General features: G+C 40.9%; 1 protein-coding gene across 2 annotated transcripts in view; it reads left to right on the forward strand.

Moving 5' to 3' along the window:
- Positions 1-227: 227 nt before the first annotated feature.
- IFT52 (intraflagellar transport 52) overlaps positions 228-16168 on the forward strand; it is a 65112-nt gene continuing 49171 nt past the window's right edge. Inside the window, exons 1-5 of one of the 2 annotated variants that reach the window (XM_004474631.4) lie at positions 228-424; positions 3151-3275; positions 9999-10086; positions 11116-11245; positions 13018-13093. In XM_004474631.4, coding sequence (XP_004474688.1) covers positions 404-424; positions 3151-3275; positions 9999-10086; positions 11116-11245; positions 13018-13093 — 440 coding nt within the window. In that variant the 5' untranslated portion in view covers positions 228-403. The remainder of the gene's footprint in view (positions 425-3150; positions 3276-9998; positions 10087-11115; positions 11246-13017; positions 13094-16168) is intronic. The other variant, XM_071211723.1, reaches the window with a different exon arrangement.

The following is a 16168-nucleotide window of genomic DNA, read 5'->3' on the forward strand; positions in this document are numbered from 1 at the left end:
CCCTCTGCTCCTTGCTAGTTTCTTTGGGGCGTAGCGGAGTTTGGGCCTTTGGTACATACCAGGTTTTTATCAATTTTTAGTGACGACTTATATTAATGGACAAATTAAATGTCTTTGGCGAAAAGTTAATCTTCTTGTCGTTGGATTTACCTCCCAGCCAAAATAATGGTACAGTCCAACCTTAGTCCCGCCCTCTATTCCTCCTTCCGGCCGTCAACCCCTGTCGCAGTTCCGTGGAGCGAAAGCAGGTGTCGAACTGGTGACCGTTCGATGACGTCATCACGCCGCTCCGGATGTAGATCCGCGTCCGGGTCACGCTCTCCCAGCGCGTCTGAACGCCTCTAGGGTTGCTAAGCGGTCCTTGGATACCTGGCCGCGGGATGCTGGGTGGCGTCAGGTGAAGATGGTGGACACTGGGCCTCAGGTAAGAAGGGCTTTGACTGGGATGTGCCGGTCGGCCATTGGGGCGGCGTCGGAGCCGATGAGGGCCTCGCCAGTCTGCCTTCGTGGCCTGTGGGCCTGTCTTGTGGAAAATCCGCTGTACGCCGGGTCTACTAAGGGGGGTGCCAGTATAGGCCTGGATGCCAGAGCTCGGACTGGGCCCGAATCTCCGTTGCCTCGGGTTGCACAGAGGCTTAGCCGTCCTGCGGAGTGTGAAAGACGGTTTGCATGAAGACTCCTAAAGATCTTGGTCTCTGTTGTGTCGTTGCTGCTATCCATGGTCTTTCCATCCATCATCTGGGAAATTATCTTGACCCGTGGAATTATTGAAGAGAAAGTGAGAGGATAGTGCTATTCCAAATATTGGTCTTTTTTTATTTTTAAAATTGTTTTCTAGCCCCGAGGAAACCCAGTTCTGGGTAATTCTGACAGACCAGAAAGCCGGATTTGTTGCTTTTACTAGAGGCTGGTCTACAATAAGCTGTTTACTTTAAGTGTAGCTTTCATTACTCTCTCCTTTTAGGAGCCATGAAAGTTCAAAAGGAGTTTATCCGCCTTTCCTAGGAATCCTGCTCCTAGCAATCTGTCCAATGGGAATAAGCCATTAGTGGCAAAATGCAGAAATATGTAAATTCCAATAATATTTATCATGGAAAAAAATTGCAAAGATGTCCAGTGAAATCAATGGTTGAATTCGTTATGGCATAACTACACAACAGATCATGCAACCCCTAACCTAATCACGAAAGCTTCTTTTAGGAACTTGGAAAAGCAGAATATAATAGTGTAGGTACACAACATGAAAACAAGTGTGCATACGAATGGGAAGGAACATAAAAAGACAGCTGTGTCGGTGGGATCATGAGGGGAGTTTTTTTTTCACTTAGCTTGACAAAATGATTTTAAAGTTTATCTGGTAGAATAGATATGTGAGACTAGGCAGGAAAATTACGAAAATTAAGGATGATAAGGGAAATTATAATGCCACCAGATATTATAATATTTTAAAGTGATAGTAATTAAAATAGTGTGAAACTGGGCAGGAACTCATAGGCAGACAAAGCATAATGGAGTTCAGAATAAGACCCAAATATATATTAGATTTTATAGAGTCATGGTGGCATTTCAAATCAGCATAGAAAAGGTGGATTGTTGTTGTTCAGCTTGCTAGTAATTAAGAAAAATCATAATGTAGCTCATTTTGAGCACAATAATAAATTCTGTGTGGCCTTAAATTTAAATGTTGAAAAAGAGTTACATGAATGTACTCAAAGAAAACATTGTTGGATGTATTTATAATCTAAACATGGCAAAAGCCTTTTCAAATATGTCACACAGTCCAGAAACCAGAAAGAAAAACATTTATACCTTGCTTTATAAAAGTTAAAACTTTCTGTATGGCCTGTAAAAAATCAAACCAAAGCAAAAGAGCTACCAGAAGCTGAGTCTAAAGACAAATAAAAGGAAGAAAGTATTTGTTTAATTATCAGTTAGAAAAATATGAAACTCAATAGAGAAAAATGACAGCAGGGTACGTGAGCAAGAAACTCAGAAGAAATACAAAGGCCCAATATGCATAGCAAAGAAGGCTATCACACTAATTAAAAATGCAAACTGTACTATAATGAAGGTTGTTTTTTGGCCTGTTTTATTTGCAAAAATGAAAAGATTGAGTGGAAACAAATTATATTGTGTCAGTGGAAATATAAATTAGTACAATATTTTGGAGGTCAGTTTGGAAATAATTTACTTAGCCATTCAACAGGTAGGAATTTACAGATAAGCAAAATGCACAAAAACATGTTCAGGGATGTTTGTAGTATTGTTTGATGGGCAAAAAGTTTTGGAGAAAAAACAAGGTGCCAGTCAGTACATGATTGGTTAAATGTGTGTTGTGAACAGTGCATATAGTAAGATCGTAGTTCTTAAAATATAGTTATAAGTTAATAAATGCAATTAATAGTAAGGAATCAGGTTGAAAACATGGTCTGAGGACACAGGGTAAGTGATGGCAGGGCAGGGTCATGGAGGTGGGGTGGTGGGAACTGAGAGCAAGAGACAAAAGTTCGGGGTGGGCTGGGTTTAGCCTTAGATTTTTGCAGCTATGATTATGCATTTCTCTTTTAACTTTTGAGAATTATGGGGTTTCACAGCTAGGTTGCCCCAATATATTTTTTCTCCATAAAATAGAGGAAGTGCAAGGCAACTATTCCTTTTGGGATCTTTCTTGTACAGGTTTTTTTTTTTTTTTTTTTAGATTTATTTTTTATTTATTTCTCTCCACCTCTCCCCCTCCCCACTCCCAGATGTCCATTCGCTCTGTGTTCTTCTGTGTCCACTTGTATTCTTGTCAGCAGCGCTGGGAATCTGTGTCTCTTTTGTTGCATCATCTTGCTGCATCAACTCTCCATGTGTGCAGCACCACTCCTGGGCAGGCTGCACTTTTTTTGTGTGAGGTGTCTCTTCTTATGGGGCGCACTCCTTGCGCATGGGGCTCCCCTATGCGGGGGACACCCTTGCCAAACAGGGCACTCTTTGTGCGCATCAGAACTGTGTGTGGGCCAGCTAACCACACTGGTCAGGAGGTCCTGGGTTTGAAACCTGAACTTCCCATGCGATGGGTGGTTGCTCTGTCAGTTAAGGCAAATGCGCTTCCCTTAGAATATTGTTTTATTGTCCTCTTTCTGATCCCTTCTTTTTTTCCTTAAGATAACCATGGAGAAAGAGCCTCGGAGCACCATTCTTTTCAATGCATCCAAAAAGGAGATATTTACTACCAACACTGGCTATAAATCCATGCAGAAAAGACTTCGGAGTAATTGGAAGATTCAGAGGTAACTGTGTGTACTCTTTTTCTAAGTGATGATAATAGCCTGCTGGTAAAACTGAGAAGTCTTTCTTTTACTTATGTAAGATAGATTGTTTAGGTCAGCAGAACTCAATTTAAATATCATTCAGAAGTAAAGAACATTATTAAAATATCTCTTTTGAAAACTGGCAATTAGCATATCATTAAATTGTTTCCCAAATCACAAACCAAAAAATTGTTTTAATTATATATATGCAGTTTTTTAAGAGGTTAGAGGCTTTTTCAGGTTCCTTTTGTAATTGATATTAAAGCCATGCAAATATATTAATTTGGGTCAGTAATTCATTTTAGAAAAAGGAAAAATGAGAATAAAATGCAAATATCTCACTTCTGGGAAGATGGCATCAGAGTAGGTAGGCAGGGCTCAATGCTCTTAAAAAACAACGGATAACTGTAGCAAATATAACATTCACATGTAAAAAGATCATTGCCGGGGAAGGGGGAAGAGGGTTTGATGTTGGGTATATGGGAGTCCCCTTTATTGTATATGTGACTTTACTGTGATCTAAAACTTTTTGAAGACAAAATTTAAATATTAAAAAAAAAACAGGATGTAGACATGAGGATGGAATGGAAGAGATTGCCTTTCCACTGTACATATGGGACAACACCTAGTACAGCGATCAAAGGCAAAACATAAAAAAAAAAGTTTTATGATATTTTTCATATTTTAATACCCCAATTTATTTTTTACTTTATTTTAGTTTTTTCTAAATTAGTATGTATTCTATTTCTAACCTTAAACCTGTCATTACTATTTCATTTTCCTACTAATTGAATTTGGCAATATGTTAGGCTTCATTTTTGAAGAAGTTTTGGATCACAGAGAGGTTCAACTGTGGCAGGGGAGGAGCACTGGTGTGGAGTGTGATTGATTGGGGACACATGGTTGGGAAGGACTTCTCCAGGGCATGTATATAAGATATGTAAAAATGATCAGATATTCGTTGGGTATTGTCATAGTAGCTAGAGTTACACACGACAACTGAGGGAGTACGGAGTTCCCAGCTCGGGGAGCTCTGTCTCATTCCCCAATGGAACAACAACAGTCCCCAAAGTGAAAGGGCAAAAAGCAGTGAAGAAGGATGGTCTGATGATGGGCCCTTGATACTGATGACTATGCTTATGAGCCTTTGTGCTTGAAATTTCAACTAGGCCTAGAGCTGCAGGGTGCCTAACAGTTATCTCCTGAGAGCCTCCATGTTGCTCAAATGTGGCTACTCTCTAAGCCAAACTCAGCAAGTAAATGCATTACCCTTCCCCCAAGCATGGGACACGACTCCCAGGGATGAGCCTCCCTGGCGCCAAGGGATTACTACCAATCACCAGCTGGTGATGCAACTAGAAAAAGACCTTGAATAAAAGGGGAAAAGTGAGCTTATATGGCTAAGAGACTTCAAAATGTTCAAAATGAATCGGGAGATCATCAGAAGGGTCGCGATTACGCATGTCTCAGTAGGATTCCAGAGACCAACAAAGTAGATACAACCCCAGGTACTGGTGCTCCTAAGGGCTACAGAGACACACAGGTTCTTTGGTCATGGCAGATAACTGTGGAGTACAGTGCCTTTTCAGTGGGCCCTACTTTGTAATTTGTGTTCCTGAGTGTGATGGAGTTGGACTCAGATGTGACCTCTCTACACATGCCTCTTCTTCCACTTGTACTGAACCTGTGGTTGGCGCTGGGGTTGGTGTATGCACAGGAGACTTGAATCTCTTGCCTATCCATGTGCCAGCTGGGCCCTGAACCTTAGCAGAGTTGAAATACCTACTCTCTGGTTGTTTGGACTTACCTAGGTCAGCTAACAGGGAGGTGAGGAAGGTCAACCACCACACCAGGGAACCAAGAGAGTCTACAACTGCAAGTAGGAGAATTGCAACCATCAGCCATGTGGGATCTAAGCCCCCTCATGATTTAGAGATGGAGTGGACATTGCCATCCAGGGTCCAAAGGATAGAGGAATAAAATTGGATTAGAATGTATTTACTGGTATTCTACTATAGAACTATTGTGATTTTAGCAATGGAAGAAATTGATGTGGAGATGGTGGTCACCAGAGTTGCTGAGGGCAGGGAAAGGGTAGAAGAGGTGTGGTGTGGGGGCATTTTCGGGACTTGGAGTTGTCCTGAATGATAATGCAGGGACAGATGCTGGACATTACATATCCTGCCATAATCCACTGAATGAACTGGGGGAGAGTGTAAACTACAATGTAAACTATAATCCATTCATTGTAGCAGTGCTCCAAAATGCATTCACCAAATGCAATGAATGTGCCATAATGAAAAAGAAAAGAAAAGAAAACAATGGAAGGAGGAGTGAATGTGGCTTAAGTGATAGAGCTTCCTCCTACCATATGGGAGGACCTGAGTTCAATCTCTGGGGCCTCCTGGTGAAAAAGAAGAAGAGAAAACGTGCCCACATGGCAAGCCAGTGCTTGTGCAGGTGCCCACGTAGTGAGCCAGTTCCTATGTGAGTGCCTGCATGGTAAGCCAGTGCCCACTTGAGTGCCCGCGTGGTAAGCCAGTGCTGCGCAAGTGAGTCATGCAGCAAGATGATGACTCATCAAAAGAGAGACAAGGGGACTGTCAAGGTGAAGTGCAGCGGAATCCAGGAGAGAAGGCGCAGTTGACAGGGAACCTTTCTCTACATCAGGGGTCTCCAGGATCAGATCCTGGTGAATCCTAGAGGAGAGAAAATGAGAAGAAAAAACAACACAGACAGCAAAAACAGCAGGGCAAGAGGAGGGGATGGGGAAGAAATAAATAAATCTTAAAAAAAAAAAAAAACAATGGAGGAAGGGCAAAAAGCTGTCCAAGGAAATGTCTTTGGGGATCTTAGGACAGGAGAGTGCTACACATTTCCTGGAGGGTCAGGGATGGAGAGATGAAGTTGAGGCAAAAACTATGAGTTGCTGGCTTCTGCAGCTGGGAACAGCACCTGTTCCCCTCTTCAAGGTGAACAGCCTGTGTAAAACCCATGGCTCCCTGCAGCATACTGAGACGGCAGCAGACATCTTCCTTCCTGGGAAGAGTGTGAGTGTGGGAAAAGGCAGAGAGTGGTTTCTCTTGTTTGAGTTTGGCCAGCAGAGACTGCTTTGAATCTTGGTTCTGGCCTGACCAGAATCCTGGGCAAGTGGGGGTTGAAAGAGATACTGCTGTGAAAAATTCACCAGAGAGTGCCATCTACTGTCAGGTTGGGAAATTGCAGGAAAAAAACAACTACACACTTTTTGGAGACTCTTAAGTCCCAAACCCTCTGGACCTGACCTGTGCCACATTAGTGGGCTCCTGGCTCTATTTTGATAACTTAAACTGGGCAAATATAAAAAACTTAGAAATAAATTGAACCTAAAATCAAAGAAGAGCTATGAAACAAAACCCCTAGGCAAGAAAGAGAAATTGACTATCAGATGAATTCACCAATATAATCAGATGCCTAGACATCAGCAGAAAATCACCAGCCATACTAGGAAAAAGGAAGAGATGGCCCAGCCAAAGGAACAAACCAAAAATCCGGATGCCCTAACTGCACATCTGAAGGAACTAGAAAAAGAACAGCAAACTAATACCAAACCAAGCTGAAGTAAGGAAATAATAAAGATAAGAGCAGAAATAAATGAAATTGAAAACAAAAAAACCCAATAGAATGAACAAAACCAAAAGTTGGTTCTTCCAGAAGGTCAACAAAATTGACAAACCTTTAGCTAGATTGACCAAGAAAAAAAGAGAGAAGATGCAGATAAATAAAATCAGGAAGGCTAAGGAGCCCCAAAAAGCCAAAAGTATCTTGAAAAAGAACAACAAAGTTGGAGGATTTTAAAGCATATTACTTAGCTACAGTGGTGAAAAACCTAAAAGAAAAACAGTATGGTACTGGCTTAAAGATGCATATTAACCAATGGAACTGAAATGAGAATTCAGAAATAGACCTTCACATCTACACTCAAGTGATTTTTGACAAGGCTGTCAAGCCCATCCAGCTGCGCCAGAATAGTCCTTTCAACAAATGGTGCCAGGAGAAGTGGGTATCCATATCCAAAAGAAAGAAAAAAGTCCCCTATTTCACACATTAAACAAAAATTAACTCAAAATAGATCAAGGACTTAAATATAAAAGCTACAACCATGGAAGTACTATAAGAAAATATAGAGAAACATCTTCAAGATCTTGTGGTAGGTGGTAGTTTCTTAAACCTTACACCGAAAGCATGAGCAACAAAAGAAAAAATGGATAAAAGACCTTCTCAAAATTAAACACTTTGAATCTTCAAAAGACTGTCAGGAAAGTAAAAAGGCAGCCTACCCAGTGGGAGAAAATACTAATATTTGGAAACCACATCTCCAATAAGAGTTTGATTTTCATTTGTGTAAGGAGATCAATTCCATGATAAAAATGCAAGCAACCCAATTTAAAAATGGGCAAAAGACCTGAATAGACATTTGTCCAAAGAGGAAATACAAATGGCCAAAAAAACACATCAAAAGATGTTCAATATCACCATCTATTAGGGAAATGCAGATCAAAACTACAATGAGATATCATTTCACACCTTACAGAATAGCCATTATTAAAACAAAACAAAAAACCAAAACTACAAGTACTGGAGAGGATGTGGAGAAATAGGAACACTCCTTCCCTGTTGGGGGGGGATGTAGAATAGACTGTAGAAGACAGTTTGGCAGTATCTCGAGAAGCTGAATATAGTTCTGCTGTATGATCCAGCAATCCCGTTACTAGGGGTATATTCAAAAGAACTGAGGGAAGCAGATGTGGCTCAACTAATAGAGCATCTGCCTACTATATAGGAGGTCCAGAGTTCGCTACCGAACTCTCGAGTGCTGTGCCACGCAGGGGTCCCCCATGTAGGGGTGCCCTGTGTGCAAGGAGTGAGCCCTGCAAGGAGAGCTGCCCCACGCAAAAAAAGGTCAGCCCGCCCAGGAGTGGCTCCGTACACATGGAGAGCTGACGCAGTTAGATGACGCAACAAAAAGAGACACAGATTCCCAGTGCCACCTGACAAGAATGCAGGTGGACACAGAAGAACACATAGCAAATGGACAGAGCAGACAATGGGGGGGAGGGGAGAGAAATAAAAATTTAAAAAACTGAATGCAAGGACGTGAACTGACATTTTCATACTGATGTTCATAGCAGCATTATTCACAATTGCTAAAATATGGAAACAACCCAAGTGTCCATCAACTGATGAATGGATAAACAAAATGTGGTATATACATATAATACTACTTAGCTGTGAAAAGCAATTAATTTGGAATGCCTGTGATAACATGGATGAAACTTGAGGGCATATTGTTGAGTGAAATAAGACATAAAAGGATAGATATTGTATTGTCTCACTAATATAAATATGATACTAAATATGCAAATATGGTAATACTAAATATGATGAGTAAACTCGTGGAGGTAAACTCTATAGAGTATAGGTTACTGGGAGATAGAATGTAGGTTGAGAATGGTAGCTGATGTTTAATGTATGTAGAATTTTTAATAAGGCTTATTGTAAAAATGTGGAAATGAATAGAGTTGATGGTAACACATATAGGTAGTATAACTAACACTGCTGATTTACAAATGTGATTGTGGCTGAAAGGGGTAGTCTAGGGGCATAAAAGTCAGTTGAAAGGAAGCTAGAGGATAATCTAGGGACTTACTGTATAATAGTGATTTCGGTGGTGGATGAAGATTTTGCTTAATAGTATAAATATAATAATGTTCTTCTTTTACCAAGTATTAAGAATATGGCAATACACAGGAAAATTACAACTAATGTAACTTTTGTATGATAGTTAACAGTAATATTGAATTATTTTTGCAGCAATGGCAAAGAAGAAATTATGTCAATTCTAAGGGACAACAATAAGGGGATATAGGGGGTATGGGATTTTTCCTTTTGCAGTAATGAAAATATTCTAAAATTGACTGAGGCGATGACAGCATAACTGTGTTGAAAATGAGGGCCACAGAATGTACAATTTAAATGGATTGTACAAGGCACGATACTATATAACACAATGAATCCTGTAGTGGAAGGTGGACTGTGGTTAAAACAAATAAAAGAATATTTTCTCATGAACTATAACAAATATATAATACTAATTCAGGGTGTTAATCAAGTGGATTGGGGGAAAAATACACCAAATGTAAAATATGGGCTATAGTTAGTAGTAATATTTTAATGATGTTTTTTCATAGTTTGTAACTAATGTTTGACAACAATGCAAGATGTCAGTGGTGAAGTGATGCATGGGAGCCCTGTATGATGATATATGCATGTTTGTTTTATAATTCACAACTATTACTATATACTTATTATGTATGTTTGTGAATATGAATGATTACTTCAATAAAATTTTTAAAATGTGGATATCTTCTGTGTGTGTGTTTACTGGGTCCTAGGGACAAGTATCATAGAAGCAAATGGTAGCAGTAATTAGGTCATTGGAGGACTTCCCTTTATTGTAGCATAATTTAATTTGGATGCCTAAATGGCTCTGGGACAGGCCTGTAGAGAGGATTCTCATTTGGGAAAGAGGACCAGTTACTTCTAAGCCCTTTATCTCTGGGTCTCTGGGACTTATAGTTCCAGATAGTTTACAGGCTTAAGTAATTCATAAATTGTTTTAAATTATGGATCTAACATTTGCTTTTGAAATCATATTTCCAGCTTAAAAGATGAAATCACATCTGAGAAGCTAATTGGGGTGAAACTCTGGATTACAGCCGGGCCAAGGGAAAAATTTACTGCAGCTGAGGTAAAAACTACTGTAAAGCATGAATATAGGGAGATGGTTAGGAGCATGAGCTCTGAAATCAGAGTTCCTAGATTCAAATCTCACATCACCACTTACTGAGTAGCCTGCCTTAAGGGAGTCAGTTCATCTCCCTTTTTTCCTTATCTATAAAAATGGGAAGTAATTGTAAATACATCATGGACTTATTGTGAGGATTAACCAAGATAATCCATCTAAAGTGTTAGCACAGTGTGCCAGACACATAATGAGAGCTAATTAAGTATTACCCATACTACTTTGCTATAATATTTTTGCTTGGAAAATAGGAAAATTCCATTTAAAATTAAGCTGTTTCTCTATTTCATGGAAGAGACAAGGACTGATAAATGCAGAACCCAAGCACAGCAAGAGCCTATCTCCCAGAGACTTGTACGAAGTGCCTTAATTTTCAGGGGTGGCTGTGAGGAGAAGGGAGGTTAAGGTGGGGTTGGGCCAGAGTAGCCCCTAGACTGAGACAGGCCAAGGTATCCTGCTGTTTCACCAGGCTGGACCATGAGAAGGAGAGCAAGATCCAGTCCTACATTTTTTTCCCTTCCCCAACTTTGTGAAAGAAGAGGAAGTATCCCAGGAGAGAAGCAGACAACATTTATTATTCACCATGATTTGGTCAGTCAGTGGCCTTGAACAGAATTCCCCCTTGGGGGTGCTATAAAATACTTTTATCCTGATATCCTTGGGGGCTGTGAGGAGAGAGCAGGAGAACTGTGAGCTTCCTCATTAGGAAAACTTCATGATAGTTTTCTGCTGTTTGCTTTTCATACATCAATTTAGAAATTATCAATTCACTTTTAGTATTTTGAAGCCTTATGCTTAATAACGTGTGGAAATTCTATGTAGAGAATAAATTTTAAATTATCCTACATATATTTGAATCTGAGTGCCTTATAGATTTGAAATATTTATTTTCCAGCTATCTAAAATGTCTCGTTCATAGTACTTCAGACAGTCTTTTGGGTATATTCATAGATTTTTTTTTTTTCCTTTGTATAGTTTGAAGTCCTGAAGAAATATCTTGATGGTGGTGGAGATATTCTTGTAATGCTAGGAGAAGGTGGAGAATCCAGATTTGACACCAATATTAACTTTCTACTAGAAGAATATGGAATCATGGTTAATAATGGTAATTTTAAAAAATAAATTTCCTATTTATTGCTCACCTCATAATACTCTCAGCTCAGTGGTACAATGGAAAAAGCTCTGGGCTGAGGCTGTACGGGCCTGCATCCTGGTCTTATCAGCAATCTGAGCCTTCTGGGCCTGGTCTTCTTCTGTTTATAAAATGACCCCATCAAAGAAAGTGAAGAGAGTGATCCCAGCAAGAGACTGAAAAGACAACTCACAGAGTAGGAGAAAATTTTTGCAGATCATATATCTGATGAGGGACTTTTATCTGTAGTATATAACTCTTACGACTCAGTAAAAAGACAAATGGCCCAATTAAAAACTGGGCAAAGGATTTGAACAGACAATTCTTCAACAATATACAAGTGGTCAGTAAGCACATAAAAAGGTACTCAAAATCATTAGCCTTTAGAGAAATGCAAATTGAAACCACATTGAGATACTCTTTTGCGTTCATTAGAATGGCTGTAATCCAAGAGACAGATCCACGTATTCATGAACAAGTGTTGATGAATATGTGGATAAATTGGAACCTTCATACACTGCTGTTAGGAATATAAAATGGTGTAGCCACTGTGGAAAGCAGTCTGGCAGTTTCTCAGAAGGTGAAACATAGACTTACTTTATGATCCAGCAATTCCATTTCTAGATATTGAAGAGGAATGTAAGCTTATGTTCACACAAAAACTTGTATATGAATGTTCGTAGCAGCATTATTTATAATTAAAATGTCGAAACACCTCAAATGTCTGTCAATTGATCAACAGATAAAAAGAGCTATAGCCTTACAGTGGAATATTATTCATCAATAAAAAGGAATGAAAACAGGGAGCAGATACAGCTCAAGTAGTTGAGTGCCTCTTTCACCTGTTCGAAGTCCTGGGTTCAGTCCCTAGTACCTCACCTTCTAAAAACAAACAAAAAAATGAATGAAAACGTTATGTGGGGAGTGGATGTAGCTCAAGTAGTTGAGTGTCTGCTTTCCATGTATGAGGTTCCAGGTTTAATCCCTGGTACCTCTTAAAAAACAAATGAAAAAACCCGCTCTCATTGGGGAGTGGAGGTAGTTCAGTGGTTGAGTGCCTACTTCCCATGTATGAGGTCCTGGGTTCAATTCCCAGTACCTCCTAAAAACAAACAAATAAATGAATGAAAATGTTATGTGGGGAGTGATGTAGCTCAAGTAGTTGAGTGCCTGCTTCCCATGTACGAAGTTCCAGGTTTAATCCCTAGTACCTCTTAAAAAACAAACGAACCAAAAAACCAACTCTCATTGGGGACTGTATGAGGCTCACTGGTTGAGTGCCTACTTCCCATGTATGAGGTCCGGAGTTTAATCCCTGTACCTCCTAAAGAGCAACAACATTACGTTAAGTGAAAGAAGCCAGTACCAAAAAACCACATATTGTATGGTACCATTTATATGAAATGTCCATAATAGGCAAATCTATAGAGACAGAAGGCAAATTAGTTGTTGCCAGGGCTAGGAGGAGGAGGAATGGCGTGTGATTGCTAATGGGATAGTGAAAGTGTTATAAAATTGATTGTGGTAATGGTTGTACAACTCTGAATATGCTAAAAACTCTTCATTGAATACTTAAAATAGGTGAATTTTATGCTAAGTGAATTATATCTCAATAAAGCCATTATAAAAAAATAAGAAGGATTGGAACAGAGTTCCAGGGTTCCTTTCAGTTCAAAGTTTGCATGAATTTAAAATCAAATGTATTCCTAATCTAAAATAAACTTTCCCCTTTTTTCCCCTTAAAGATGCTGTGGTTAGAAATGTATATTACAAGTATTTCCATCCTAAGGAAGCTCTAGTTTCCAATGGAGTTTTGAATAGGTAAGCATGTTGAAAGCAGAAATGTATTTTTCATCTTTCTTACATTTTCTTCATTGTTCTTACTTGAATCTTTCCTTATTTCCTTGCATATGTTCTTTTCTCTGTTCCTTTTTCCTTTCTTGCCTTTTTATGATTGTATTACTTTTTCCCAACTATCAAATTACATTCTTCAAACTTTTGAAACCTTCCTCCACATTCACCTTTTTCATCAGTTAAGATACTTTCCGTTGCAAGTAACAAAAAGTATTCAAGTGGAATTAAACAATAAAGAGACTTTATTGATTCATATAATTGACAAGCCCAGAAATAGAGCAGGCTTTGAGTATGGATTGACCAAAAGATTCATGGTGTCATCAGGGCTCCAGTTATATTTCTTTGCATTTCTCTCTTTTTTTTAAAAAAGATTTATTTATTTTTTTAATTCCCCCCCCTTCCCCCGGTTGTCTGTTCTCTGTGTCTGTTTGCTGCGTCTTGTTTCTTTGTCTGCTTCTGTTGTCGTCAGTGGCACGGGAAGTGTGGGTGGCGCCATTCCTGGGCAGGCTGCACTTTCTTTCACGCTGGGCGGCTCTCCTCACGGGTGCACTCCTTGCGCGTGGGGCTCCCCTACGCGGGGGACACCCCTGCGTGGCATGGCACTCCTTGTGCGCATCAGCACTGCGCATGGGCCAGCTGCACACAGGTCAAGGAGGCCCGGGGTTTGAACCGTGGACCTCCCATGTGGTAGACGGTAACCACTGGGCCAAGTCTGTTTCCCTGCATTTCTCTTGATTCTCCTCTCCTCTGTGTTTGGGCTTTATCAAGTTTTAATATTTCCCAAAATCACATCCATATGCCACACCATCTAGGGCAAGAGAGATGCCTTGATCCTAGCTTTCCCAGCAACAGTAGTCCTGATATTTACTCTGCTTGGGCTGGCATAGGTCACATGTCCATCTTGAACTGGTTACTGTGGCAGAGAACATAGGATGCCCTGATGGCATAGCTAGGCCTTGCTCTCCACTCTTGGAACCTGGGATAGAATCCATTATTTCTGAACCCCTGGATCCTGAAACATAATTAAGGGGCTTTTGGGAAGTGGGACATGAATACAAGAGAGAACCAACACCAGATGCCCTTTGTCAACTTTTTCCTGTATCTGAAATTATTCATTCCATACTTGAATTTGCTATATGCCAAGCACTCTATTGGATCTAAGGATACAGAGATAGCTAGAGTATAGAGTTTGCTCCCAGGATCAAGAAAGAGGAACTGATCCTAATATTTTTTAGGGAGGTGGGTACATTGTACTTTATTGATGGTACATGATAAGATAGGGCTCTCTGAAGTCCTCCCCTTCTTGAGAGGGTCTCGGATAGAAGCTGTGGAGGATGGTTGAATCTCAGTGTTGGGAGATCACGTTGGGGTTAGGACTTCCCAGCAGCTGACAGCTTTTTTCTTCCTCTCATGCTGTTGTTGGGGCTGATGGTCCAGGGGGCTTTTACTTCTTGTAGGCCATGTGGACCATAGGTCTTCCACTCTGTTGCTGTAACTAAATTCATTTGTCATACCAGGAAATGAGCTTGATGAAGTGATTTTTGAGGGCAGTGCCAGCTCCAGCATCAAAAGTGGAAGAATGGCATCACTGTTAAACTTGCAAGAGACAACCTGGTCTTCACTGTAGCCCAGGATGCCCTTTAGGGGACCCTCTGACATCTGCTTTACCACATTCTTGATGTCATCATATTTGGCCACTTTCTCCAGAAGGCAGATCAGATCTATGATGGACACATTGGGGATGGGAACATCGAAGGCCCTGCTAGTGAGCTTCCCATTCAGCTCTAGTATAATGTTGCCTGTAGCCTTGGCGGTGCTGGTAGATGCAGGGATGATGTTCTGGGCAGTCCCATGGTCATCCTGCCACATTTTCTTGGAGGGGCCATCCAGAGTCTTCTGGGTGGCATTGATGGTGTGGATGGTGATCATGAATCCTTCCATGATGCCAGAGTTGGTGGATGATCTTGGCCCATCGTCCCAGGCAGTTGGTAGTGCAGGAAGCATTGCTGATGATCTTAAGAATCATACTTCTCATGGTTCTTGACCATCACAAACATGGGGGTATCTGTGAAGGGGCAGAGATGATGATTCTTGGCGCCACTCTTAAAGTGAGCCCCAGGCTTCTCCAGGGTTGCGAAGACACCAGTGGACTCCACAGCATATTCAGCACCAGCAACACCCCATTTGATGTTGATGGGATCTCGCTTCTGGAAGATAGTGATGAGATTCCCATCGATGGCTTCCTGTTCTCAGCCTTGGCGGTGCCTTTGAACTTGCCATGGGTGGAATCATACTGGAACATGCATGCAGACCATGTTCAATGAAAGGGTCATTAATGGCACCAACCCATACTTTGCTGGAGTTTACAGCAACCCTGGTGACCAGGTGCCCAGTATGGCCAAATCCTATTCCAACTTTCACCATCATGTCTTATTTTTTTTTAAGATTTATTTATTTATCCCCCCCACCTCCAACCCGTTGTCTGTTCTCTGTGTCCCTTCGCTGCACTCTTCTGTGACCGCTTCTATCCTTATCAGTGGAACCGGGAATCTGTGTTTCCTTTTTTTTTTTTTTTAAGATTTATTTATTTATTTCTCTCCCCTTCCCTGCCACCCCAGTTGTCTGTTCTCTGTGTCTATTTGCTGTGTTGTCTTTGTCCGCTTCTGTTGTTGTCAGCGGCATGGGAATCTTTGTTTCTTTTTACTGCGTCATCTTGTTGTGTCATTTATCCATGTGGGCGGCGCTATTCTTAGGCAGGCTGCACTTTCTTTGGCACTGGGCGGCTCTCCTTACGGGGCACATTCCTTGCGCGTGGGGCTCCCCTACATGGGGACACCCCTGTGTGGCACGGCACTCCTTGCGCGCATCAGCACTGCGCATGGGCCAGCTCCACGTGGGTCAAGGAGGCCCGGGGTTTGAACCATGGACCTCCCATGTGGTAGACAGACGCCCTAACCTCTGGGCCAACTCTGCTTCTCCTGTTTCTCTTTGTTGCGTCATCTTGCTGTGTCAGCTCTCCATGTGTGCGGCGCCATTCTTGGG

This window comes from Dasypus novemcinctus, chromosome 24 (genome assembly GCF_030445035.2).
Source record: "Dasypus novemcinctus isolate mDasNov1 chromosome 24, mDasNov1.1.hap2, whole genome shotgun sequence".
NCBI classification, from domain to species: domain Eukaryota; kingdom Metazoa; phylum Chordata; class Mammalia; order Cingulata; family Dasypodidae; genus Dasypus; species Dasypus novemcinctus.